The 26,796-nt window shown below is 42.4% G+C and overlaps 3 protein-coding genes across 4 annotated transcripts; 1 reads left to right on the forward strand and 2 right to left on the reverse strand.

Moving 5' to 3' along the window:
- Positions 1–1,398: 1,398 nt before the first annotated feature.
- On the reverse strand, positions 1,399–8,342 carry LOC119723465 (U2 small nuclear ribonucleoprotein auxiliary factor 35 kDa subunit-related protein 1-like). The gene is made up of 10 exons (XM_038194132.1): positions 8,235–8,342; positions 7,426–7,608; positions 7,180–7,288; positions 6,989–7,069; positions 6,113–6,151; positions 4,797–4,903; positions 3,995–4,208; positions 3,633–3,798; positions 2,447–3,470; positions 1,399–2,067 (listed from the first exon to the last, which is right to left on the reverse strand). The coding sequence occupies exons 1-10, from the start codon at positions 8,273–8,275 to the stop codon at positions 1,944–1,946; spliced, it is 2,088 nt and encodes a 695-aa protein (XP_038050060.1). The 5' UTR covers positions 8,276–8,342; the 3' UTR covers positions 1,399–1,943.
- A 237-nt stretch (positions 8,343–8,579) lies between these two features.
- LOC119723467 lies at positions 8,580–18,605 on the forward strand. 2 transcript variants are annotated; one of them, XM_038194133.1, is made up of 21 exons: positions 8,580–8,702; positions 9,292–10,182; positions 10,412–10,517; positions 10,613–10,718; positions 11,170–11,350; positions 11,628–11,744; positions 12,047–12,163; positions 12,271–12,369; positions 12,492–12,647; positions 12,995–13,087; positions 13,340–13,441; positions 13,686–13,978; positions 14,082–14,147; positions 14,304–14,391; positions 14,625–14,796; positions 15,261–16,121; positions 16,391–16,463; positions 16,622–16,694; positions 17,048–17,144; positions 17,573–17,799; positions 18,210–18,604. In XM_038194133.1, exons 2-21 carry the CDS (start codon positions 9,295–9,297, stop codon positions 18,333–18,335), a joined length of 4,041 nt encoding a protein of 1,346 aa, XP_038050061.1. In that variant the 5' UTR covers positions 8,580–8,702; positions 9,292–9,294; the 3' UTR covers positions 18,336–18,604. The 2 variants fall into 2 exon arrangements, with proteins under 2 accessions (XP_038050061.1, XP_038050062.1); XM_038194134.1 differs by lacking the exon at positions 8,580–8,702 and adding an exon at positions 8,723–8,771 and having other exon boundaries at positions 18,210–18,605.
- Positions 18,606–21,997: 3,392 nt separating this feature from the next.
- LOC119723468 (probable indole-3-acetic acid-amido synthetase GH3.9) lies at positions 21,998–26,522 on the reverse strand. Its single transcript, XM_038194135.1, has 7 exons — positions 25,899–26,522; positions 24,722–25,753; positions 24,171–24,312; positions 23,811–23,975; positions 23,567–23,712; positions 23,159–23,229; positions 21,998–22,878 (listed from the first exon to the last, which is right to left on the reverse strand). The coding sequence occupies exons 1-7, from the start codon at positions 26,017–26,019 to the stop codon at positions 22,657–22,659; spliced, it is 1,899 nt and encodes a 632-aa protein (XP_038050063.1). The 5' UTR covers positions 26,020–26,522; the 3' UTR covers positions 21,998–22,656.
- Positions 26,523–26,796: the final 274 nt, after the last annotated feature.

Consider the following 26,796-nt stretch of genomic DNA (forward strand, 5'->3'; position numbering starts at 1 on the left):
CTTTGAACATTAAATGCAAGTGTCTGCAGCACTGGAGATGTCTTTTATAGCATCCGCGAATACAGCCCGAGAAGCAATGAAAATATCACTGATGACGGACGTAGTCATTGTCTGCCTCTTTATAAGAGGATTCCAATAAAAATTCAGGACCGAGTTTAACCTAATTTCCAAACAAAGAAATTATCTCTCATCTTATTAACGTCATGCATTTTCCCGACAAGCAACCACTTAGCTTATCAGTAAAGTTGCTACATTGTATTTGACAAAAGGTGTCGGTCCATTTTTTCAAAATCGCTTTCGGCTGCTGCGGAATTTAATCTTAAAGCTTCCTCTCCAGAGCTCTGGAAAATATATCCAAACTGAAAGCAACGTAGTACCAGAAATCTAGCAAACTACCGAGGGGATTTCAATGCCATACTCAATTCGTGAAGGTAGAATTATAATGATTCATAACGTCTATTCTTAGCGATGTATTAACAAATTAAAAACTTTCATCGGAGTTGTGCCGATACCCCAATGAATTAAAAAGAATACCAAGTAGGATTCGACCTTAATCTTTTTGTCTCACTAGCTAGCCGGGCTACGGAAACAGACTCTTAACTATCCCGCGGGCATTTTCACTAGCCCTCATATGCTTTTCTTTTAAGCAGTGTCACACAACAATGTACGTAAATGTATAAAACGTGCAAACCCGAGGCAATATTGTCAGTGTTTTTAATAAAACAGATCTAATAATTTAACCCTAAACAGTTAATAAAATTTGACAAAAAAACTGGTACAGGTTTGCTTCTGAATTTAATGATTTATTTGTTCCTGTTTTGGCCCCATAATTTACTAGTATCATAACATTAGTCAGTGACTCAACGGCCCCCAGATCCCAGACTGATATTTGACGCATCCATGCAAGAAAAAGAGACAGGTGGATTTACAATACCGTCTTTTTAAACGGTTGTCATTTGTTTTTTTGGTTTCATTATACAAATGTACATTGTTATATTTAGAAAAACTGTCACTTTGCATTGGTGTCATGGCCACCTCCCCCAGTGGGAGGAAGGACTACTACATGCACATTAATCTGTAGCTAAAACATTAACTTGAATGATGCAAGACCATTGACTATGGGCTCCGTACAAATGCTCCCTCAACGACCAGCTGGGGCCAATTTCATAGAGCTGCTTAAGCACAAAATGTGCTTAAGCATTGCTTAGTAAAATCAGGTTACCAGCCAAAACTCCATGTGATTGTTATGCTAAGTAAACAACAGCTAAATACCAGTCACAAGCAATGTACATCACATGGAGTTTTGGCCGGTAACGTTATTTTACTAAGCAATGTTTTTTCGTGCTTAAGCAAATTTTCTGCTTAAGCAGCTCTATGAAATTGGGCCTAGCTAAAAGGAGAGTTGAGGGAGACCTAGACTGCTTCCCGATCCATATGCACTGCGTATTTCGAATGATGCAAAGTTATTTGAGGCGAGGATTAGTCTGGGAGACCATCGCAAGTTAAATTCTAACGTATTCGCGCGCCGACTACGCCTGACGCTCACGACAAGACACTGTGGCCAATAGCTTTTGTACATTCAGGAAGTCGTGCCTACTTCGTGCGCAAACCAGTACAGTGCGCGCACGCTGTGTGTCCTATACACGGAGCTCTCAAAAGTGGTAAAAACACGCCCTCTTATGTTGGCGCACGGAGCCCATACTCCTTCTCTTTGACATTTTGTAAGTATTTGCCAATACATTTCATATTAGCCCGTTTATTTAGAGACTATTTTTGAAACTCCTGAAATCTACTGTTACTTCCAGTGCTTGATTCTATTGAACTTGTAACAGCAGACATTCCCACAAGTTTTCATTACGCTCAGTGGAAAATAAAACGAGTATAAAAAACCCATGATCGTTTACTGCCCTTCTGTCAGTGTTACTTGAAATTTAGATCAATGATTAGCTGTCCGAGTGTGGCGACAATCTCCTTTGTTTCTTGTGACGGCGTTTCTTGTGCTTGTGCTTGTGCTTCTTTTTATTGCTGCTGCGATGGCTACTCGTTAACTCGTCTTTACCCAGCGACCTGTATGGAATATGGGGCAAAGGTTATCTCATTACAGCACAGTATTCACGTCTTCCCATCTCGTGGCCCAGGTTTGAATCCTGTCCAATGCTAAGTTCATATCAGGGAGAGGTCAGTGTCTTCCTTCTCATCCTTTCTCACATTTATACCTACGTACATCGAATTTTTGTTTTTCCTAGACAGATTGATAGCAATTTTGCAACTGCAATGCTTTTTCCCAAAGCAAACTAGACTCACTGTTTTTTTCTTCGGTAAGATCAGGACAACAGTTTTAATTCGTAATCCCTTTTCGATAATCATTACGACAAAATGACAAGAACCTAAGAATCTCAATTTCACTCAAGATACTACATGTACATGTATGATTTATTAGAGATACCTTGAACGCTTGATGTCCAATGATTTAGACTCCTCCAACTCCCCTCCAGAATCATCTCCGGTTGACTCTCTGGATGCATGATCTTGTTTTTCACTGTCTTCTAATCTAGTATTTTTTTTAAGTTCCTCTGTGATCTCAGTCTTAATCAGAGGCTGATCAGTGTTCACATTCTCTGCTTCCTTATGATGATCTCCATTTGTTGATCTCTCCTGATAATTTGAATCTAAAAGTTCACACTTGTTAACTCCATCAGCATTTGTATCTTGGTTAGAAACATCTTCATGGCTAGGATCAGGAGGTTCAACTTTGCCTTTGTCCTTGGCAGATTTATGTTTCTTCTTCCGATGTTTGGTTCTCACATGGATGTTATCATCACAGTCTGAGGATGACTGTTGATCATCCCTTGACCTGCTTTGACTTCTCACATTCCTCGACTTACTCTTACTCTTAGTCTTTTGTGGGCTAACACTTCGGGACCTGGAGCTCCTTGGAAGGCTTGGGCTGCGTGAGTCTCTGTGTCTTGATCGACTCCTGGACCTGTGATGCACTGATCGATCTTGGCTTCTTGTACTTGTTTCTCTAGGACTTCTTGGTGAGTGACGTCTGGACCTGCTACCACTCCTTGACCTGTGTCTCCTTGATGTCCTTAGGGGGCTCCTGCTTCGAGATCTACTACGGGTTCTGGACCTTTTCTTTCTGCTTCTATCCCGGCTCCTTGATCTGTGACTTCTTGATGATGAATATCGGGATCTACGTTCTCGGCTCCTGCTGCGTTCTCTTGATCTATGCCTTCTGTCTCGGCTGTGGCTTCTGCGACATTGCTCTCTCCTTTTCTCTCTGCTCCGACTTCGATCTCGATTCCTCCTGTCCTGATCATACCGCCACCCTCTCTGGCTCTGCCCACCTCGGCTCCCCAGCGTCTGGAAGTCTCTGTCAGCATTGGCAAACTCACGGTTCGGGTTCTGAAAGACATGCAGAAAGTTGCAGTTCTTCCCTCTTGAGCACTTGTTCTGGTGGAACATGCCTGTATTTGATAAGGAGAAAAGAGTTACAACTATAATTCAAGAATGACCATTCTCCAGGGGTCACTTGTGTCCTTGATCAATATCAAGGTAAGGTTGAGCCGCTGACAGTCATGCGTTATCTAATAGAATAGTTTGTTGTGAAAGGCTTTGTATGAACTTACCACAGATAGCAGCCTTCCAGCTGGTGACTGGGGTGAAGATGCAAGAGAGCTGTTTGCCTGCGTAGAACCTGCCATGGAAGGAGTCCCTGGCTTTACTGCTGTCCTCCTCTCTCTTGTATTGGACGTAGACATTGCCGCGCAGATGTGGCTCCCAGTTGCAACAAACCTAGGAAAGTAAAAGGATACTCAAATGACCATCTCCCAAATAAGTGAAGTTCTAAAGGATGTCTGAACAAGAACAGTAGGTTTATCCTTTGGCTCTATGTTCAAGCTTCGGTTTCTACGCATTTTGTTTGTCCTTTAGACTTTTCACGGGGAGATAGGGAGGAAATTGTGGAACACACATGATATGAACCCTTTACCTTGAACTGAACTACAGTTCCGAATTCCTTCAACTCAGGCAACACGTCATTGTAGAACTCTAAGAATCTCTCGTAAGCATCTCCTTCGTCATACTCCAAGCCCATGTCGGTGTCGTACTCGTCTCGATGGCTCTGCTCCAGGGTGAAGTCGATGTACATGTGGGGGAAGAGGAGGGAAGTGCTAATCTCAGGTGGGATGTGGGTGCGGGAACACCTGCAAAACAAGCCGATGAAGGAAAGGATCAATTTAGTGTCGGAGGTGCGTGTTTAAGTGTAAGAACATTCAAAATACATAGACGGACAAGGAGGCTGCTTGACTATATTAATCCTATCCCTTCGTGGTATTTTGGCTAGAAACCCTGCAAAACGCAGCAACATGCAACACCTGTGTAAATGACAAGCCTGCCCAGTGTAGCAAGATCCATCAGATCAACAATCTCGAAGCCAAACTGTCTAAGCATCTGTGGTCACCAACTGCAGCAGGATACAACTGTGGCATTGTTCAATGGGACTTAGCTCTCATTGTTTCAGAATTGGCCGTTTATGCACTGGTGTTGGTAGCTGAATGCATCAAAGTGCAACATACTTTTCCACCTGATGCACTGTGCTGCATCTGGCAGGGTAAGGGTTAGGTTGGTCTTGAGAACATATTGTAGAAGAAACAGTGGGGCTTGAAAAGGGAATTATAGAATTTCTGAAAGCAACGTGTAGTTGAACCGGTATGGGCTACAAAATTAAAGATTCAAAAATTGTCAAACTACAAAAACTGTGTGAAGAACAAAAGCATTAAGTTCATGGGTACCTATCACCGAAGCGACAACCTCCAGTTTTACGGTAGAAGGAGCATGGTTCTTGCTTCGTTTGCTGCGACTGTCGTGGTGCTTCAGGGTTATGCGTTGGTTTATCCTCCTAATAACATAACAGAGTAACAAAATCCAAGAGTGGAAAATTACAGTTGGGATCTATCAGCGAAGAAAAAGACCTTTTGATATTTCTGTTATTATCTTTTGGACTGAGCAGGCTTCACATTAATCTGCTGATGGAATCTCTTACATTCAGCAAACGCAGCCAGAGCAAATAAAATGGGTAAGGTTAGGGCTTAATTATTAGAGCCGAGGAGGATTTAAACCCACTACAAAGTAATAAGGCAACAGTACAGAACTTTTTATTCGTTAAATTTTCTTTTCACTCATTAACCCTAACCGCCCTGAATCCTCCAAAATCCTTTTTGCAAATTGGAGGAATTGACAGGATTGAGGTTACATGGCAAAAGTGCGTTGCTGATTTCGGAGTACGCACTGTGTCAAGGTCTTGGGCCGGACCTTGTGTTGTTTATGCTCAGCCGTGCATAAATTTAGTCCTTGATTATACTTGAAATCCTCCGCACTGCTCCAGGATGTCACTGCCTCTACCTCAGCCTATTGACAGACATAGCCGGAGGATTTTGCAGGATTCAGGCAGTGGTCATCCCTCCATGGACCATATTCAAGAAATAACGGAGGAATTTGCAGGATTGAGGCTATATGCTATTTTTCCATGAGGCCAATTGCAGGATTTTGCAGGATTGAGGCTACATCCTAGCAAAAAGGCCTAGGGAGTTAGGGTTATATAACAGGAGTAACTGGAAGTAACTATATGAGTAACGAGAATTTCAACAATTCCAATGTATTTTTGAACCCCACTAGTAAAGGCCTTTTCACACTAGACAAATCTCGGGGTTGGCACAGGATTGAAAACACGCGGCATTTCACACTTGCAAGTTTCAACCCTGCGCCAACCCTGTGATTGATTTCACCCCAGTTTGAACCCAACCCTGCTTCAGACCAGGGTCGAGATTTTCAACCAGGATTGAAACTCTCGCTAGGGTTAAAAACAGTGGTAACCGAGCGAAATAAGTTGGTTTGCACGAAACAAGTGTGAAACGATGCAGGGTTGATTTTGGGGTTGAAAAATTAAAAAATCAACCCGGGGCAGCGCTAGGTTCGCCCTGGGTCCAGTTCAACCCCGGTTGAGAGGCTCTAGTGTGAAATTGGCTTAAGGAATCTGGATAGCCTCCAACAAATAAAGTCACAACATGATTTAATGAGAAATGGACAAAGAAAAGGAAAATTTGCTCACCCCTGCTTCTATTTCCTTGTCGAGTTGCTGCAGGACATCCTAAGTAGAGACACATGGGCAATGGGAAGTGAATTGTCTGAGAAAAACTGTGTTAAGTTGCATGTCATGATCAGCTGGCTGAAAGTATGAAAACTGATTCAGTTAAGGTAGCCGTTCCTTTCTCAAAAAACAACAATTATATTCAACATGAAAAATATGAAAATTCACTACAGCCGGGTATCGGAAACTGCCACCGAATAAGCTTAAAAATACTTTACTGAATTGGTCGTTAAGATCTACTAAATTGTCATTAAGTTATATGTTACGTGGTAACATGACATCAGGAACCTGGTAATATTTAATGCAAATCTTGATCCACATCAGCGACCAGATAAGCATTCTCTCAAGCGACAAAATAAATGACAAGTTCAAAAGATACATTCTTAGGACTTCAGGGAAGATTTCTCCAATGCTCGTAGCCGACCAGCTGTGACTGAGACGTGTTACCAGTTAAGGATAATGGAATTTGAAATATAACCTCATGCCGGGGTGACTTTAAGCGATCTGATCTATAAGGCCGTGTCCGAATCACTTGGCTACAGTCGGCCGTTTTACATGCATGTATGGGAAGTTGGTTGTGCTGCTTCCATTGACGTATACCTAATTGTGAGCCATATCAAAGTCATTCCGATGATGCCCAAGTTTAAACGGCCAGGCATTGATATCAAACATTTACCACTGCCAACTCCATTGCCATGAAAAACAAAGTAAAGAAAACGGTACAGGTGATGAGGAACATTGGAAGATTGAGGCAAAACAAAAAATGAAAGAGTGTTTTGAAGGTCGGATATATATCATCTGTGCCAGCGTCATGAAGCATTGGATTTGCAGCGTCACCTCGAGTTCTCGCTCCTTCTTGCTTTGGCTAGTCTGCTTCTCCTGCTTCTGTCTTGCCTCCCATTCCTCCTGGATGCGTCGCTATGGAGACAAGAAAAAAGCAGAGTCAGATGTCAGAGGCATTCGAGAAAATTGTTTTGAACTTGTGATGGCGTTTTTTTTTTAATAATAAAATCTTTTATTTAGCCTACCTGCTCTTCCAAGAGTTTCTTTTTCTGCGCCTCCTCTTTCTTCTTTATGACCTCAAATGCTTCCTGGGCTAGCTGTTCTCGTTCCAACCATGCTTCATGTGCTACCCTCCTGAAACAAAACAAACTAATAGATCATGACATGGTTCATCCTGTGTAACTTTATGCAACTCCAGTTTCAATTCTTATGTCTTGTGATTAGACTAGTAGTAGTAACCGACTCTATGGCTCCGTTTCATCTTCGCGTACCTTTCTTCTTCATCTTTCTTCTCTTGCTCCTGTTCTATCTTGACAAGTCTTGCCGTCTCCTCAACAGTGGGGTCCTCTGAGGGAGGAGCATTCCTTGCCTCCAATTCCGCTTGGAGCTGTGCAGCAGCCTGTCGTTGACATCTTCGCTTTTCCCTCTTTAGGAGAGCCTTGTACTGCTTGTGGCTGGGAAAAAATCGAGTTAGACAACTAAATCAGTTTTGTAATAAAGTCATTGCTGGTTTGTGAATAATTTCCTTCATCATGTTTATTGCCCATACTCATGTGATAAAGACAAATAAATTTGTGTCACTTTTTTATGCGACTCAAACTCACTTAAACCTAGTCATGCTACTTGCTAGTAATGGAAAGAATGTTGTATCCTGAAGCCAAAGGTTTTTCACCACATATTTTTCCAATGAAGTTCAGTAATCAAAAAAATGTGACAAAGACATGTATCTGAAAGTGAATGAAACCATTCTGGAACTGAGAAACATTTCCAATTTTTGTTAGAAAATACTTTAAAAATGCATGCAACTCTCCATAGACTTTGCACACAATCGACACAACATACGACAATACTCCACTATGGAGGGATGTACTCAATGGAAGAAGAGAAGAAGACATTAACAAGCGTCTGGATACATTTTTTTCCAAATAAAATTAATTCTCAATCTCAGTTTCATTGTTTTCTAGACATGAACGACTTCAATATTGCTTAATAATTGAATAACCCTTCCTGATAACCTTCCATAACGATACAAAAAAATCATACAAATACTCCAAAATCAAGACTAAATCTGTAGGCCTACCTCAACTTTTTCGGAGCACAACTTTCAGTTTCAACATCCATGTTTGAAATAGCGCCCTCAACGTTGACCCTTACCAATAAATACGGCACTGTTTTCGCATAAACAACGCCGTACCCTCCCGCCAGTGTATAAAGTAGTTCAATAATGTCATTTGTTTCTTTTAAAAAGCTTTTGAATTATCTGTTATGTTTGCCATAAGATCATTTTAATGTGAATATGTATTTTTAAAAATACATCTAGTGTCATAGCAGTATATTTTCTTCCAGAATTTTACAAGAGCGAATGCGTAGATATATAAAATTCAGTGAAAAGGTTTTCAATCGCAGAGCCAAATTTAAATTACAATGTTTGTGTTTTGCTTTTGGTTGGGTGAAAATTAAACGCAAAATCAGTGGAAGATAATAAGTTTAAGTAGATCATTATAGCGGAAGCTTGTCCAATTAATGCATTGTATATGACATATTGTAGGTAAGTAAGTGTAGAACTTGTTATGATCTTGATTGTTGCGTTTAAGGACGTGATCGAGAAACGGGAAAAGTAAGTGGGAGAGACGTCGGTTTTTACGCATAAATGCCTTAACCAGTAACGCTATATTAATTTATGTACACTTAAATATCATACCTGTTATTAACATTAAGCATATGAATGCAATGCATTATCTAACTTTCCATAATATTGCAGCTGAGGTATCATCAGTCTCCATAGTCTGATAGTCAATAAAAGGCCTAGCTAGGCCCAACATCTTTTTCATTTTCATCTTTTTTCAAATCTGTTGTTTTGTTGCTATGGTTACTGTTACCATGGTCACGGGTTTTTTTTTTTTACATAGCATGATCTAAGGCGAGGACCTTAGAAAGTTAGGCCCTAAAACTAGTAAAAGTAAAAAAAGGGCCTAAATTTAGGCAACTTTTAAATTTACAGTTACACGAGTATCAATAAAGCTGATCATGTTTTATTGGTCAAGTTTATGGCTATATTTAATTGGCAAAAAGTTGTGTTAATTGATTGACTTAAATTGTGCATAAACACGTGTGCTGTTTGAATTGGTCTTTTACAGAAAATGGCTTCCATAGCAGACACAGACAGCCTCAGTGGAGTTGAGCCTTTGGACAGTACGGCCACGTCCCCCCTCCTCAAAGCAGCTGCAGTCTCCGCCCATCCTGACACCATCTCCCCTGCCAGCCAGCTGTCCAGCCTTCGTGCGTCGTTGGTCCAGTCTAGTACCCTCCTCAAGGGTAATGATGACAAACCAGGGAGTAATCTGGGAGACAGTCCAGAATTCAGACTCAGCAATGTGTCGACGTTGACTCAGTCGTCCTTAGAGAAGCACAATATTTCACACCATAACTCTGGTACATCAGTGGATGCCGTTTGGCAGGATCAGAGATTGTATCCTGGCTGTCAAGTTGATGGCAAGAAGGAGGCCTGGATAAAGGGGATGTCTTCTCTGCCCAGTACCCCTTACTCCAGTAGACAACATGATCAGCAACCCCAGAGGCTTCTTGCAACTGCTGATAACAAACTCGCCTATCATTCCCAGACCCTCCGGGACTCGGGCATACTGCAGGAAATGTCCAGGCACAGTCACCCAGCCGTGCCGGCAAACAGGCAGCTTTTTGATAGCCAGACAGTAAAGACAACCTCGGCATCAAAGGAGAGACATGCCCATTCAGGAAGGGAACCTCCCCCTTTGAAAGCGTCTCCGGAAGGCAGAAGGGAGTTTGTTCGTCACCATGACAGAAGTGTTGATAAGCCAGAGCACCTTTCTAGAGGGATGGGTAATTCTCAGAATGCAGGTCTGTTGCAGAGCTTTCACAGTGCCGATGTGAGACAAGCAACGACTATGAACTGGAGTCAGGACAGTCATCAAGATGCAGACAGGAGTAATGTGAATTCTCACGAGAAACGTCATCAAAGTCACCACCGTGATCATCCTCCAAAACTAAGGGTAATAAAATGAGGCCTACGATAATTTGTTTGCCATTTTATTGAAACTCACATGGCTTTGTTAAGATAGTATGCAAAATTGTCCATGAAATTGCACAATTAAGTAAAATTATGAAACCATATTAATCATAATTTCATATGACATCAGGGTAAGAAAAAAAGGTCTCAAATTTAGTTTCGATTTCTTTTTTCTTGATTTGCTTTCACAGTTTTATTTTCTTGCCCAACAGATTACAACCAGTGCTGAGAAAAACTTCTCAGAAATTCAGGAAATGGAAAAAGTACGGCGGAGTTTGTATCACATGGTTCACAACTCGATGGGCCGACCATCGCTCGGTAAGAAAACATAATATTGTTGCTCGCATGATTGTAGACAACACACATTGTCACCGAAACACTGATTTCTCACTTTACTCTGCCTTACATTGTAGAGCGTGACAGTCTGGAGTCCAAGGAGAGCATTGGAGAGTTGCTGGCAGCTGAGAACGGCTTCACCAGGGAGTCATTTGACAGTGCCAGAACTGAGTCTTTACTTGGGTAATTGTGAACTTTTATGTGTCTGTAAACATCAACTGTCCACAGAAGAAAAGGAAGGACTATCTGTTTTTTCTTCGAAGTTCCTCGGAAATTTAAGTGTGTTTTGGGTACTGTCACTGTCTGCACTTTTATTCCATTTAATGATACTTGATCTTATATAAATATATTCACACAATAATCTAGACCAGGTTTCAGGTTGATTCTGTGGACAAATGTGTTATTGCAGTAAAGTATCTTGCCTGAGGACACTAAAACCCAGATCTCCCAGCCCCTGTGCTCACTTGTATCTCTTTTGTGAACTGCTGACTATGTGGTAAAATAAACAAATATTCGGTAAAAACTGAAAGTGTTTTGTATTACAAGGTTGGTTTGGAAGGATTTGCCCTCTGACAATGTCTTCTCTTTACTGAGATTGTTTTACTCTATTTTACTGACAAAAAAACTTTCTTAGCCCCGAAGCTTACCAAGACGTCTCCCCACTCGCCATGGACAGTGGTCTAGGGTTATCGTCCTTACGGAATCTGGGCAACATTCACGTGCCAGCACTGCGCGCGTCGTCCAGGGAAGGAACACTGTATGCCGAGAATCAGATGCTGAAGGATAGCCTAGAGAAGGAGCGATACAGGCGAAAGGTGAGGCCGAAACGAGACCCGTCTTGAATTGAGAAAAGTAGAATTCCGGCACTACAGATCTCAAGAAAATAGAACAAGGTGTCAAACATTTTTAAGCATTTAAGAAAATTAATATCGTTTATATGAGACAGGATTATCCCTTACTCACCTAGATCTTTCAAAATCCACCAGATGAAATTGGGGGCTGGGGATTTGCAGCAACGAGAAAAGGTAGAGCCTGGTTCAAAGTGGAGGATTCTGCCGGCCTGTACATTTTCTCTGTCACTTTTTCCAACAGCACTGTGAGAAACAGATCGGTGATGTACAAGCCAAGCTTCTTGAGACTCAACAACAACTGGCAGTGGCTGTCTCCACGGAGCGCAAGAAGGATGCGATGATTGAGCAGCTGGACAAGGTAGTACTTTACCCAGACTCCCCTCCCTTCCTTACCCTTCAATATTACCCATGGCATTTTCAAATGTATAGCATCAGAACTGTCATCGGGATATGGCCATAAAGTTGAGTTCATGCCTCGCCACTTTCTCTTCTCGGAACATCTCCCTAATTTTTTAAACACATTCACTTCACATAGTGCATCTGCACCGCTCTCCCTAGTTGTTCCTTCCGCCATGCATTTGTCTGAAATGTTGCTCTTCATCGGTAGACAATCTCAAGACTTACTGCTTAAAATTATCAATCTTTTAATCTCTCTGGTAGACACTGGCCAGGATCGTCGATGGGTGGAGGAAACAGGAACAGGACAAGAACGAAGCTCTGGAGAGACTTGCAAACGAAAAACACGAAACGGCTGAGGAGATGGACAAGTTGAGGAAGGTATGCCCCCCAAAAAAGAAAAAACCATGCACAAATGTTTATTGCACTTTTGCCTTACTTTTCTGAACCGGCAATGTTTGATTAAGTGCAACTTTTAAAATTCACAGGCTCTTGATGATCATCAGATAGAGCTGGATCAAGCCAAGGAGAAACTTAGCAGCGAGCTGCAGCAAGCGCTGCAGCTACAGCGGGACACTGTCTCTCAGGTAGGCAGGCTTCTGTCAAAGTGCTGGCAACACCATTTTTAAAAAGAGTTTTCAAATAATTTGTACTTCAGAATCTCTATAACAGTGCTGTGAGTTAATCCTTCATGCTTTGAATATTACAGTTAGTATCCCTCCAAGAAGACCACTCAAAGGTCAAAGATCAGCTAGTCGCAGAACGGAAGCTTACAACCCAGACCCAGCATCAGAGAGATAGTGCTGTTGAAGAGCGCCATCGCTTGGACAGACAAATCAAGCAGGTGCAACACATGCTAGCAGAGGTACGGTAATGTGTGAGAAAAAAATTTCCAAAATTGATTAATATTCCCCTCAAATCTTTACGACACAAAAATGAGCTCACATTGGATAGTTATTTAGTTGGGAAATTTTAACGTTTTTGTTTTGGTGATTGTTGTGCCTTAGGTTAAGTGGCTCTGGAGAGACACTGATGTTACGATTACCAAAAGACTCATCGTCAATTGTGATGTGTTGCCATGAAAGTTGACATGCATTCATCCTTTTGTAAATGTCTTGAAATTGTTTATGCCAGCCATCTTAGTTTTGCTAAATTTATCCATCATAAGTTAAGATACATCTAATCATAATGCTTTGTTGGCATCAACTGTAGGAGCGACAGCAGAGCCAGACAATGAGGAAGGACTTTCAGGAGAGGATTGAGCATCTGGAGAAGGATCATCAGCAGCTGCTGGAGAAACAGAAGGTAAAAGTCTTTCAAGGAGAGCTGAGCTTGTCACTTTTTTTTCCAAATTAAAGCTTGGATTCCCTCAAAGGTGCCTTAATAAGCTGATGGCATTGCATCAAACAAGTGCTGTGTCAAGATCATGTTCTTCCGACTGAAACTTCCTACTGTAGTAAATAATCACAAATAGATGAACCTTGTTCCAAAAAAAAAAGTATACCAGGTGTCTTTGCATTTGTCATTGCATAACAAGGGATTTCAATTTTGTTTCAGGCTAAAATTGCAGAGGAGTTGAAGATTTCTGAACTGCTGTCTACCAGACAGCAAGAAGTGGACAAGCTTAAAGCTGAATTAGACAATGCAACAAAAGATAAGGTAAAGCAAAGCATCAACAATTTTATTCTCCCTATGTTAGTCCCTACCTGAAACCATACTTGCAGTTCTCCTCCCACCTCTTACACAGAACATTACTCTATAATCGTCTCCAACTATGTTTTGTTTTTGACAGGCTTGCGATCTACAGTACTTGTAAACTTAAGGAGCCATTGATTTCAGTTCCAATAAAAGAAATTTACCAAAAAAAGAAGTATATAATAATGTTAAAACGTCCTTTTTACAGGAGAACATGTGTCTGGAGTTGAACCTCCAGCAGGCAAAAGCAGAAGCCGCTCAACAGAAGTTAGAAGCCGAGTGGCAAGAGAAACTTGAGAGGCTTGTGGATGACCGCATGCGGGAACTGCAGCTGCAGAGCAGCCAGACAGAAGCAGAGCTGAGAGAGTCACACCGCAAGCAGCTCAGCGAGCTTCACGATCATCACCAGAGCCAGCTTCTTTCTCAGAGGTCATCGCATGTTCAGGACCTTGCCCAGAGAGATAAAAAGATCCAGGATCTGACTCAAGAGTATAAGACCAGGTAAAGAAACAGAAAGAGGTGCAAGACTTTCCAGCAGTTACAGTTTTGATAGATTTATAAAGCATTGCTTGTGTCTAATTTCATCCTCTTTTTCTCACTTCAGGTTGGAGCAACATCATCAAGACATGGCACAGATGACTCAACGTCTTAAGAAGGCACAGCAACAGAGGTTGGTAATCTAATTGCGCTTGCTATTTTGTGAGCAGAGGGTACTTACTGTTTCAAAACAAGAAGTGTGTTGGATCAACAAGGTCCAACAGAACTTGCTTTCTGTAATGAAGATCTTTTCCAGGTTTCTTACAGAGTTTGGCTGATCTCATTTCAGGTCCGCTCTGGTCCAAAGACTTCAAGGTGTCCAGGTCTACTGTACTGATGTCTTGTCTCAGGTGACCAGTGCCTCACCACTCATTAAGGTAACACCTTGAATTTGTAATCCAGGGGAGCTGAAACTGCCAAAAGATAGATTTGAGTCTCTTTTCTGCAAGGACTTGCCATATTAAGACAAAGGTGAAGTTGAAAGGTCAAAACAAAGACTCTTTTATGTTTTTCCTGTTGTTGTTACTTCATAGATGGATTTCCTATTACATTTTTGTAAGACTCATTCAAGGTTCAAAGCATTGAAAATTTCAATCACATATGTCAACAGGAGCTTAGCTCTGGGATGGAGGCTGCGAAAGGAGCAAGCCACATGCCAGAGAGGACACAGGACACCAGACCACAGGACAACAGACCAGGGGACAGCCCCATCACCATCTCCGTGTCGCCACCAAAGAGGGGTGTTGGTGTTGGGGCTGGCAATCTGGACGATCATAAACAAGGTACAAATAAATCAATCTGAATTCCCTTACAGCTATTTTTTGTTTGGCTTCTTTAAGTGTTGACTTTGTACACAAGTACCCCCTCACTGGTGGGGGTACCCCCTTAAATAGTTGAGATGAAAATTAACTTATGCAGACTCCGAACTGTGGTTGTGTGGGCCGGCCATCACCGCATTATGGGGAAGTTTTTAATTGTTAGGCAAATTAAGACCGTGTTATTGGGTCTCCCCATGGAATATCTCGTGTGTAGTGCCCACAACTACGGAGTATGGGTGAACCAGTGTGTGTACAACTGTAAAGATTTCTACTATTACTTCACTTTTATGAGCAAATTCTTCACTTTGCTACTGGAAGTCTCCTTAGAATAGATACATACATGTAGATAGCACACAATCTTGTGTTAAACGGCGCCGAGAAAAAGGGCCCAGATTGGCATAAGTTCAGCATTTATGATTTCATTGCAGAGCACGAAGGTGGAGATGGTCAAGAAGACGACACCTTTCATCTCCCCAACCTCTCCCTGGCAACCTCCACCGCATCCCAAAGTCCTCCCTTCAGCAACCTGTTCAGTTTCCTCCCGGATACCGCCCTCAAGTCCAATCCTGGCGACAGTGTCTTCCCCAAGCACGATGCAGTCAGCATGTCAGAATTCTTCAACATACCTGCTGTACAAGACACAACCGACGATGGGTTTTCTTTACTGAGTAATGGAAAGGTGCCAGAAAGTGGGATACAGATACAAGGAGACTCCTTTGTGTCTTTCAAGACATCAAACAGGATGGAGAATCATGCAAAGAGTGTTTTCCATGGAAAACCCCAACAACCTCAGGGATTTCAATCCGTTTCCGCTCCAATACCTGATGCAACAACAGCTTTGGCAGAGTCGTGGAGGGAACCAAGTATCATGAAAGACCTCTTTGCTAACACACTCAAGACCCACCCCGAGTACCCATCAAGCACCTTGCAGCAGAAGCAAAGACCCGCCCAGGGTGTACAGCTCCTCTCTGGATCTAGAACCAATGCGGCACCTGCTAAGGAACCATCTAAGAAAAAAGAAACTGTAAACCCTTCTTCAGGGGAACACATCCCAAGCCAGGATCTGATCCCAGAAGGGCTCCGGATGTTAGAGATGTCGCCCCCATCAGGTCACAGCTCCCCACTGCGAGATCCTCCCAGTGGTCTGGCTGGGTTGACTCTAGGAGACATACTGAGAGCTACAGGGGGTGGCTGGGATGGTCTGCGGGAGGGTACCAGGCAAGGTGGACAGGAGGAATTTGGAGAGTTTAGGGAGATTCTGCCATCGCTTGATGATACAAAAACCACTAGTAAGTGTCAAATTGATATCAGTCAAATTAATTCAACCCTTGGCAGTTTTGCCAGGAGCCATCCCAAATCCTCAACTTTTCACGGAACCAATGGCCTGTTCTTTGCAATAGGGTCATCAAGCCGCTATTACAGTACGGGGCTTACCTCTGGCTCCCTTAATCCTACAAACAAAACCCATCAAAATTTGTATGAAGGATCTTGGGGGATCAGAGTAAAGAACTGAAAAGCTGATTAACAATTTCTTGAAATTTTGTTGTCATGTTGTCAGATTCGATGGCAGCTTATCCCAGCGAAGATGAAACAGTCAGTGAGTTGGAGTCGGGCCCGATCAATCCAGACAGGTAACACCTTGTTTCCTTTCTTTAATTGGATCTCAGAGTGTTTTTCTTGAGTACCATTCCTTCTCTGTTCCTTCTATGTCTTTATTATCGCACCGTTTCAGGTATGGGTTTTTGTTCATCAATGATGTCTTTTTCTTTCTTCTTTATTTGACCGACAGCTCTAACATTCTTTTGGAGAGACTCGCCGAGCATGGGCACAGGCAGATGGCACTCCAGCACTACATACAGATGGTGAGCATAAAAACTCATAACAAAATAGCCTGTTCCATCCAGGAACTCTGACAGGAGCAGGAGCTCTCGGATAGGAGCAAAAATAAACTCTTAGTTTCCGTTCAGCCCCACAGCTCCACTCGCCGAATCTGCCAGTGCCAGACCCTCTATTGTTTCAGCCCTGTGATGTCTTGAATCTCCGATTTGTAATTGAGTCAGTCACGAGTTATCCAATCTCATGTCACAAGCTATTCCAGGGAGCTGTGACAAAGGCATTCTTTGTTGGTGTTCAAGCACTGCTCGTCAGTGACCTAACTTGTGAATTGACTCATGATTGCCTCGATTCCAACCCTGTTGAATACTTCCCTCCCTAGCTCTTGCAGCAGCCACCAAGAGCAGCAACGGAGGAAGTGACCACTTCTGGAACAGCCGTAACAAAGGAAACGGTCAATATCACCAATAAAAAACAAGGTAGGAATAGGAAAATCTACAAACCCGTGAACCTTTAAGTACCCAAAGTGCCGTCATTGACCCCAGGTCCTAGCCGACATATGCTTGGTGCTCACGTAAAGAAACAATCAGACAAAGTTATCTGTGCATACTTTGCGCCATATGCTTGTAAGTCAGAGCCAACATGTGGTGCACATTCAGCTCTTATGAGTGATCTAACAGTGCTTTCTCCTGATCCTTAAAGGCCGGTTTATACTTCATGCGAATGCGATACAATTTTGACGTCACGAAGCATTTGCTGCGGAATTCACCGGCGGGAGTTGAAAATGTTCAACTTTTGAGAATTTGCAGCGCGAAAACTTGCCCTGGCATCACAAATTCGCGTGCGGGTTGGCGTTGAGTATGAACCTGCCTTTAGGTGGTTGGTTGCATGTTTCCTTTTGTTCCAGGCATGACAACTTGGCAAGAGCAAGCTCCCCAGAGTCACAAAAGAGGTCCAACCAGCACCAGAAACCCCAACACAAACCCCAAGACAAGTCAGTTGACACACACCCAGGGGAGTACCCAGCAAGGCCAGAGATCTAAAGCGAGCAGCGTTGGTGGCAGCACTGGCCCCAGGCAAACCACAGACAAACAAGGAAGCAGTGCAAAGACGAAGGGACCAACCGGCTCTCAGGTACGGCACAGTTCTTTGTCCTGCTGTTTATCAGAGTTTGTCTTTCGTGAAATGTTTAACCCCTTAAGGACAGGGAGTAATGGGGGCATTACTCCATACATTTAGCAAGTGGCCCGCATGACTGCACAGCCTTTGTGTGGTAGGGGGACTGCACAAAAGCAGCAGCTGTGGAACTACCCACTAGCCCTGTGCCATGGCATACCACAGCTGGCAAATGCATTCCAATGAGGATTAGCGGACGTGGCTACAGCCACTCCCCGGCTTTTAGGGGTTAACTCCATATAGAGACATATGTCTATGAATCCAAATTAGGTCTTATTTTCTTTTTTTCCCTTTCTCAATATGGGCAAACTGCCTTCCCTTACTTCAAAGGAATGCTCATGCTCGAACTTCCATCTTTATCCCAACAGCCTCAGAACAGGACCACGAGGCCCGCACAGCGAGCTGCCCCAGCAACCAAACCAAACAGGCAGGCCACCGCATCCTCCACAACGGGTCATAAAAAGGTCGTACGAAAAGCAGCGGTACGAAACTGAAATAATGACAAAAACCTGTAAGAAGGAATCATGTGAATGTAGGGGCTAAACTGAAATATCAATTGCACATTGTGTATATGCACTCAGTTCTAAAACAAAAACTAGGATCGTACTTCACAAATTACCCTACTAGCACAAATACAAGGTTTTGCAATAACTTGTCCGTTTTATTTCCCAACACCTTTTAATACATCTCATGAACTCTAAGGCCAAAAAAAGTCTCCGGTTTTTGGTATGGAGCTTGCCCCAAAAGTGGTGCGGCGACATGTTTTTTTTTTCCTTCAAATGTCAGCTGATGACTGCAATTTTGGTGCCTGACTAAATTTAGTGCAAAATGTATGGGAGCCCAGAGATGCCACATAAAGCTTATACTCGATCGTAACCCCATCTAAAAACATGTTAAAATTGTGCAGCAGCAGGATTCCAGTCAAACCAGTGAATTTGGCAGTTTTGAGACATCATCTTACATTGAAAACAAAACTTTTTAATTTTGCCGACGTGCATGATTACGGCGATGCGCGCGCAGACAAGAAACCGGAACCCTTTTTTTTTTGGCCTAAACTCCTGTTGGTTTTGCCGTCTTTTAGATGCAGGCATAATGGATTTGAAAATGTCCAAAAGGACATAAAGGAAAATGTCCAAAAAGACGTAATGTAGTACAGGAAAGGCGGTCTCAGGGTTTTTGGGAGCTGTTTAATTTCAGCTGTTTTGCGAACTGCTTCCAGATAATTCTTTTGGCCAGTTTTAGTGTAATCATTGAAAGTATTTTATGTACAGATGCAGTAATATCTGTTTCATCCATATGACAGAGGAGCCTCAGTTTTTAAGAGAGTATTTGTCTATTTTTTTGAAATAACAAAATTATCCTGCTGTTTTCCGTGCATATTATAACTTGTAAGGTAGTTCTGTGAATGGATATACACAGTGAATGTACTGAGTAATTAAACAAATCCAACTTCAGGACATGTACATGCAAATTGACAATCAAAATCTATGCACACATTTTACATGTATCCATAAGGACACCCTAACGTATGCACTTGTAGTATATTTAAGGTACAGGTATTCTCACCCGAGTTGTACATGCATGTAGTCATCATTTTAGTTGCACATCGTAAGTATATCCCAAGTTGATGAAAAGTCGATATGTCATCCGTTCGTATGCAAAGTCACAATAAGCAAGTCAGAATGAAGTAGCAGCTATGTCCTTGTTACATTGCATTACACATGTACTTGTGACCTTACTTATGATTGGTCTTGTGTTGTGACCGTATTGGTGACTAGAGCCATGACAGCTGTGCTTCTTGCTTCACTTTCTTGTCATATTCTACCTCTCATTGGCTGTTTTTAACGTGATTTATACGTAAGGCCAAAAATAAAAGTCTCCGGTTTCTGGTATGCGCGCGCGTCGCCGTAGCCATGCGCGTCGGCAAAATGAAAAAGTTTTTTTTTTCAATGAAAGATGATGTCTCAAAACCGCCAAACTCACTGGTTTGACTGGAATCCTGCTGCTGCACAATTTTAACGTGTTTTTAGAGGGGGTTATGATCGAGAATAAGCTTTATGTGGCCTCTCTGGACTCCCATATATTTGCACTAAGTTTAGTTTGGCACCATTTGCAGTCATCAGCCGACATTTGAAGCAAAAAATATCAGGTAAAAAAAAAAAAAGGCGCGTCGCCGCACCACTTTTTGGGCAAGCTCCATACCAGAAACCGGAGACTTTTTTTTTTGCCCTAAACATGTCCACCTTATTTACGTGCCAATCATTCACTGGCAATGTTTTCACATCAAATATTTCCTTGTTTGCTAATTAATTGTCAAAATTACAAGAGATTAATAATAATTATTAATAATATTATTTAAGTTTGAAAATTTTGAGCTCAAGTCTATGGGAATGTCTCCCAAATGTCCAATCCAAGGTAATTATTATTATTAACCCTCCTACTATTTAAGAGGTCACAATCGGTCAGAATTCTCTTCCTCACCTCCTGGCATACTGTGTATGCCAATGGAGGTCTTGACCAATATTGACCCAATTAATAACAAGGCTGACAATGCATGTTTTCATAGCAGGGTTAATATTATTATTATTTTAAAAAATGACACTCAAACGTTATTGCGTATATCAAATTTTGACTCGCCAAATATTCATGAAAAGAAAAGTTCACGGAACATCAAGGAGTGATGAGAAGCAGTTGGCCACGTTAAGAATGAGGAGGCTATGCCGCCGTCCGTTTCTGATAATCAACCATTTAAATTTCGCTCTCGCTAAATAAACCTCACCTTGCCTGGTACGCATGATTTCCAAATGTTAATAGATGGACAAAACAGCGTGAACCAGCGAAATGTTGCCGCTCGACTTGCCTGGTGCGCAAAAGATTTTCAAATAACTGATGGACAAAATGCGTCAACCAGTGGAATGTAGCCTACATACCAATTGCCGCATAATAATCGCTGTTTCATCCTCCTCCTTACGCCATATCATGGCAGGGCCTTTCCATTTATCCGCCATTATTCTTCAAATGCTGTTTTAAATTGTAATTAAATTTGACTGAGGACTTTGTACACTACTTACGTATATTTATGCACGTTTTAATTGCGGTTTGGTTTGCTGTGCATATTTAAAATAATACATGTACAGTCGAGTCTCGTTTTAACAAACTCGTTCGGACCTAGCCAAATTGTTTGTTATATCAGAATTTTGTTGTAAGAGGAACATCAGTCCCATTCATTGTGCACATAAATGCACAGTCGGGACCAAGGTTTTATGTTTGTTATAACCAGAATTTTGTATTAACAGAGTTTGTACTAACGAGAGTGGACTGCAGTCATCACCAAATCACAACTAAATAGTAAACTTTATGTTATTTGCCACTTTGCACTTACTACCACCACAATATTATTTACAAAGTGCCTTTATTTGAAGTGGATTCTTTTTAAAACTTGATACACGAAACAGTTGGTAACAATAGTTTCTGGGTTACAGTTTTACCATTTGAGCCAAAAATGTGTGACATAATTCAGCAGTCTTCGTGCTCATGAATAGAAACATTCAATAGTACACGTATGTTATTTGCCACTCGCACTTACTGCCATCACATTAATATTTACGAAGTGACTTTTTAGAAGTGGTTTTTTTTTAAATTTATTTACATGTACTTGATACACGAAACACTCGGTAACCATAGTTTCTGGGTTACAGTTTTACCATTTGTGCCAAAGTGTGTGAAATAATTAAAGAAGTCTTCATGCACATGAATAGAAACATTGCTCAGGTTATTTTGCGACAACTATGTTTATAAAGCTACAGTAGTGCAACTACAATAAGTAACATAAACTTTACATTAAACAAAAATTTTGATATAATTTTGGAGGCGTGCTTTCCATTTGTAGTTAAATATCATTAAAACATAATACGACCCCTTTTATTAGTGCAGACTAAAGGGTACCGTACGTATACCTGAAATAAATTCACCGTGAAATATACAGTCTTACACTATTTCTTGCCCCGTTTTGCTTCCTTTGCATCAATTAAATAGCATTTGTAATCATTCTAATCAATCCGTAAATGGATCTATTACTATACAGGGTGAGTAAAAAAAACACCGAAACCCAAATATCGGGACCATTGTTTAATTAAGAGAAGTTCTGCATGTATACTTCCAAAATCTAGGATATGAAAGCCCAGATCATAAGCTTTCTTTTCGTACATGAATCATTCAAATCATTCATGTAATCCGTTTCAAATTACGAAAGTTTAAACACAACGACCGTTTTAAAATTCTGGCCACGGACCACAAAAAGGTAAGTGTTCTTTCAGCAAAACGAAAACAAATCACATAGGGATGTGTGCCAGTATTTTCGTTTTGCCGAAAGAACGCACACCTTTTCCCGCACATCTGTGGTCCCCCATGGCGTGTCGTCATGGCGTGCCCTCCCCCCCCCCCTTCCGCCGTAAATGCTGGATTAGCCACTGAATACTGATTACTGGTGTGTTCATTTCAAAGTGCGTGTTTATGGTGTAAATCGAGGACACGCGTGCAACATCATCGATGAATTGAGGACAGGAACCTGAGGACGACCTCGATGAGAAAACCTGTACTTAGCAAACATTTGCTTTGTCCCCGTTTTCAGCCCGCCATCTCCATAACTTTTGAATGCCTGAAGTTAGATGTTCAGTCTCAAAGTGGTCGGACACCAACGGTTATGTTATGGAATCGATGTGTTTATTTAAATTGGATCAAGGCATCAACGAGGCCGAAGCCGAAGACGAGGCCTGGCAAACAGCAACGGTCGGCACAGGACAATATACTTGACCTCTAGTTGACCACCCTCTCCATCATCCATTCTACGAGTTCCCTCGTCTTCAGCTTGCGAGGCGTCTTGTACTGGTTGGAGGACGCTGTGGTGCGAGATATGGTGAAGTCCTCGAGGTCTGTGAACGCGCCTTGGGCGACGAGATGCACGTGTGGTGCGGAGATGGTGCGACTAGCGCGAAGGTTCTTGTAGTAGTATTGATGATGCTGGAGGTACTCATCGAACTGAATCAAACGGAAAAGGTACTTTTGGTATAAGGATTGAACATTTGGTTGGCCTGACGATTTTGTTGTGACCTCCATCAAAATGATGCGCCGACCGAAGTTCAATTACTGTAGAAGCATTGACCTACACATGCAGAAAATGCACGAGATGAGACTAAAGTTCGTGGCAACCCATTTCTCTCCAAAAGTCTTGTCAATTATCACAAATTATTTATCGACTTTCGACTGAAATGTGTTCATTTTTGCAAGTTCCCACGTTGGTATAAAACTCGAATCTTACCTTCGACAGTTGGTTTTCAGTGAAATCTGTCTGCTCTTCGTCTATTTCGATGAACACAATGTAGTATAGCTCTAGGATATTAAAACAGTATTACATTTGATTTTTTAAACAATCATAATTTGAGTCTGATTGATCAGTACTGTTGAGGGACAGCAATTAATGTATACATGCTGAATAGACGAGCAAAAGAAAACTATTCTATACTGCCACATTTGTTCTTGAGAAAGCTGTCTTTAAATTTTGCGGCTGACGAAACGAGTCGGATGTCTTTCAGGCAATTTGTAAGGAAATCCACCTCTCACAAAGGTATCCAAGAGGGACAAGATGCTGCTCTAATGCAACAGAATGACTTGCAATAATGTCCCTTTACTGGGAACATAAATCTCCTTGACGTCGTCGTGTACTCACCAGGACTGTCGTCGTAAATTGGGCTCTCTGCGCATGTCCAGTCTACCAACTGCACTCTAGGCCAGCTGCCAACTGTCGCCTTTATGGCAGCGTCCACAACTGGGGCGTTCATCTTCTCGTAGACTAGATTCAGATACTCCCCAATTCTAAATTCAAGAGGTGACAAAGAAAAGATTTTAGCTCTTTCGACCAGTAAAAAGTAAATTCATATCACGTTAATACATTTATTTTCTGACGACTGTACCTGTACAACATGCGGATGACAGGGCATCTTTCATGGAATCCGGTGACTTGGACGACATCCCCACTTCTGTACCGGTAGAGACCAGTCCGAGTCGTACTCACCAGTTCGTATCTACCCCCAACCTCCACCTCATCTATTAACAAGGTCGTAGGATCTTTCTCAAGGCTGGAGGAAATAAGAATCAACATAAGACAATATTTATAGAGAAGATGAGAGCTTATCAAATGCGTTAGCACATGAAGCTGGATAGTGATAGGCTATTTGCTGGAACATAAAACTATTGTTAGCTCAAAGCTTAACACATTCCATTAAATGGACCTGATCAAATTACTATAGAACGGAGAGACAAACAATACTGACCATTCCTCTTCTGGAATGAACTCAAACACGACAATGTTCGGTATTATGACGTATCTTGGTTCCTCCTCTGTGACCCACATGTTGACGGTTGGGCATCCACACTCGGTAGTACCGTAATTAAACGCACCCACACACACAGTACCTGCTTTCAAAGAGTCAAACACGCTTTGAAAATATGCTGATGGCTCATGGAAAAGGTACATTATTAAATCAAACCTTCATGTTAATGTACCAACTGCTCGCAGTAAGGGAATTTCAAATTGAGCCGAGGGCATCTCATGCTGTCTTTTGTTGAGAGGATTTTAAAAAAAAAAGGCCTCGACATACAGCTTAGCGGCAAAAGCCTCGGTTTTAGTGCCATAATAGCACTGAAACCGAGTTTATTAAGTTACGAAGGCATATCAATCAATGTCCTTAGCTGAAATAGATAAGATGTAATTTCGACAAAGACAATGATTATGATGAATATGCATCAGGTAGAAGGGTGCTAGAGTTAAGCCCAAGCAGTCGTTTGTAAAAAAAAAAAAAAAAAAAACCCGAAAGATTCCTACCGTTGGCGTATTTTTCCTGAAGCTTTTCATTAAAGCCCGAGATAGAGACTCCGTCAAGCGCTCGCAAGTGAGGCCAGATTCTCTTCACGATTCCCTCAAAACCTTTCTCGAATTCCCTTCTCAACTGGCATACGCGGGCCTGGTCCGGTCTGAGATAGCCTTGGAGGGACCGGCGCACATCAGGGTCTAGAGGGATCTTCGTATTGATCTTCCCGGTAGACAGGTCCTCCAACATCGCCCGCCAGTTGGTCTCGAGACACGTCAGAGCTCGGTACAACTGAGGGGTAAACAGTGCCTGCAGCATTGCCAGGTTGGGGTCGGCAATCGCAAACAGCATGTGAACATACATGGCGGAAGGCTCATGGGTGATAGTGAAGGCTGGAAGCGGAGAACTTTGTTCGGGAATGATTACAATTGATGTGTCCTTCTCTGTGACAAACAGAAATGAAGCGGCGGCTAAGCCAGTCTTTGTGACCGAAAACTTCGGATGGGTGTAGAGAAAGCAGCGCTTCTGCACTGAGCTTGGCCGACTGATTCCTTGGTAAATACCAAGGCGGTAGAGTTTCAAGGCAAATGATTCACCCTCCCAAAAGAAACCACTGTAAGGGACCTTCTTGCCGGTTCCAGTGGTTCCCGAAGTGACGCCGAATCGCAAGGGCCTCTCGCCAAGAAAGACACCTTCCTCGCCATCCGCCAGCCGCTGGATGTAATCCTTGAAGTGATCGTATGTGGTGAGAGGATGCTTCTTGTGGAGGTCTCCCAACGATCGGATCTCCCCAAGACGGTTCTTGCGCCCGTACTCCGTCTTGGCATGTCGCCTGGTCAGCTCCCGGATCAGATCCTCTTGGGCTTCACGCGGATGTTTCCACATGCGGTTGGCCTTTGCCAAGATAAAGGGCGTGGCTAGCCATTCACCTTGGTGCCACCAGTAGGAAAGGAGTAGGCTGCTGAGAGTGTGGCTCTCAGAACAGCGGAGCGTCGAGATGTGGAAGGTGATTAAGGAGGAAAGGAACAGAAGTATCGCCACAGCACCTGATTAAAATAATAATGGAATAATGGAGTATATAAATCATAGCACCTGATTTCAGGAGATTCAATTAGGGCTGCATGACTTATAATTCTGATACGTATGTCCATAACTATTATTTAAACAAGACATATACAAATGACTGCATACCTTCTGTTATTCGAAGGGCGAGGTGGGCCTGACAAAACAAGCAATGACCGAATAGGACTGCAACTAGAAGGGAAGAGACGATCCCCCAACATGCACATCGAAAACTCCACGTCAACGTCATGTTGCCGCACTAAGGTACCAGTCAATATCTCTGTAAACTAGGTCTGTATTAAAGTTGTAGCACTCACCACCGAAGGCAGTATAATTATAAGCGACGCTGCCACACACATTAGTTTATTAGTCCCAGTGAGCGAGTGTGTCTCTACGTACTTGATGGCGAATACTTATTGCTTTAACATTGTGTACATAATAATGCTCACCGAAATATTATTCCACAGCTGTTTTTTTTCCCCTACTGCCTTGTATTGTGATACTTTTACAGAGTTCAACAACCATGGCGCAAAGCTATATAGTCGAACGAGCAGTCCAGGGTTGATTAGTCCTGGTTATTTGTGATAAACTTGTTTTGGTTGTTAAACTCTGCAAAGAACTCTATGTAGAACGACATGGTACGTCCAGTGGTTACGGTGTTTGACTCATACGAAGGTGCGTCAGGCGCGGTTCTTGAGCCAATATTTTAGGGGGGCTAGCACTAGGGTGGATCTAGAATTTTTTTCATGGAGGCGTGCGGAAATGTACACCGGTTATTTTCTCCGGACACTTAGGCATTCGAAAATCAATAGGGGGGGGCCTCGTGCCATATTTTCGACGGGGAGCGCTGATAAAATCCTACAATCATGCACACTTTATTAACTACAAGTGTACAAAATGCACCCTTCTCACGACTATTTATTTAGGGGGAGACCCGTTCGCATGCAGGTCACATTCTTGCCTTTTTTGGGGGAGGGGGGGGGGGGGAAGGAGGGGCTAGACACAATGGGGGGGGGGGGGGGGGGGC

This window comes from Patiria miniata, unplaced genomic scaffold (genome assembly GCF_015706575.1).
Source record: "Patiria miniata isolate m_02_andy unplaced genomic scaffold, ASM1570657v1 HiC_scaffold_17, whole genome shotgun sequence".
Taxonomy (NCBI): domain Eukaryota; kingdom Metazoa; phylum Echinodermata; class Asteroidea; order Valvatida; family Asterinidae; genus Patiria; species Patiria miniata.

Bases quoted from the DNA above. Each gene is read 5' to 3' on its own strand.
- LOC119723465 (XM_038194132.1), bottom strand. From the start codon at position 8,275: ATGGATGTTGAAACTGAAAGTTGTGCTCCGAAAAAGTTGAG. The intron at 7,609-8,234 runs GTAGGCCTACAG...ATTTTTTCCCAG, and splicing joins TGTGCTCCGAAAAAGTTGAG to CCACAAGCAGTACAAGGCTC. The intron at 7,289-7,425 runs GTACGCGAAGAT...GTTTTGTTTCAG, and splicing joins AAGAAAGATGAAGAAGAAAG to GAGGGTAGCACATGAAGCAT.
- LOC119723467 (XM_038194133.1), top strand. From the start codon at position 9,295: ATGGCTTCCATAGCAGACACAGACAGCCTCAGTGGAGTTGAGCCTTTG. The intron at 10,719-11,169 runs GTAATTGTGAAC...AAACTTTCTTAG, and splicing joins AGAACTGAGTCTTTACTTGG to CCCCGAAGCTTACCAAGACG. The intron at 17,145-17,572 runs GTAGGAATAGGA...CTTTTGTTCCAG, and splicing joins TATCACCAATAAAAAACAAG to GCATGACAACTTGGCAAGAG.
- LOC119723468 (XM_038194135.1), bottom strand. From the start codon at position 26,019: ATGACGTTGACGTGGAGTTTTCGATGTGCATGTTGGGGGATCGTCTCT. The intron at 24,313-24,721 runs GTAGGAATCTTT...CTTTGAAAGCAG, and splicing joins TCAGGAAAAATACGCCAACG to GTACTGTGTGTGTGGGTGCG. The intron at 23,230-23,566 runs GTGAGTACACGA...TTAATATCCTAG, and splicing joins AATTTACGACGACAGTCCTG to AGCTATACTACATTGTGTTC.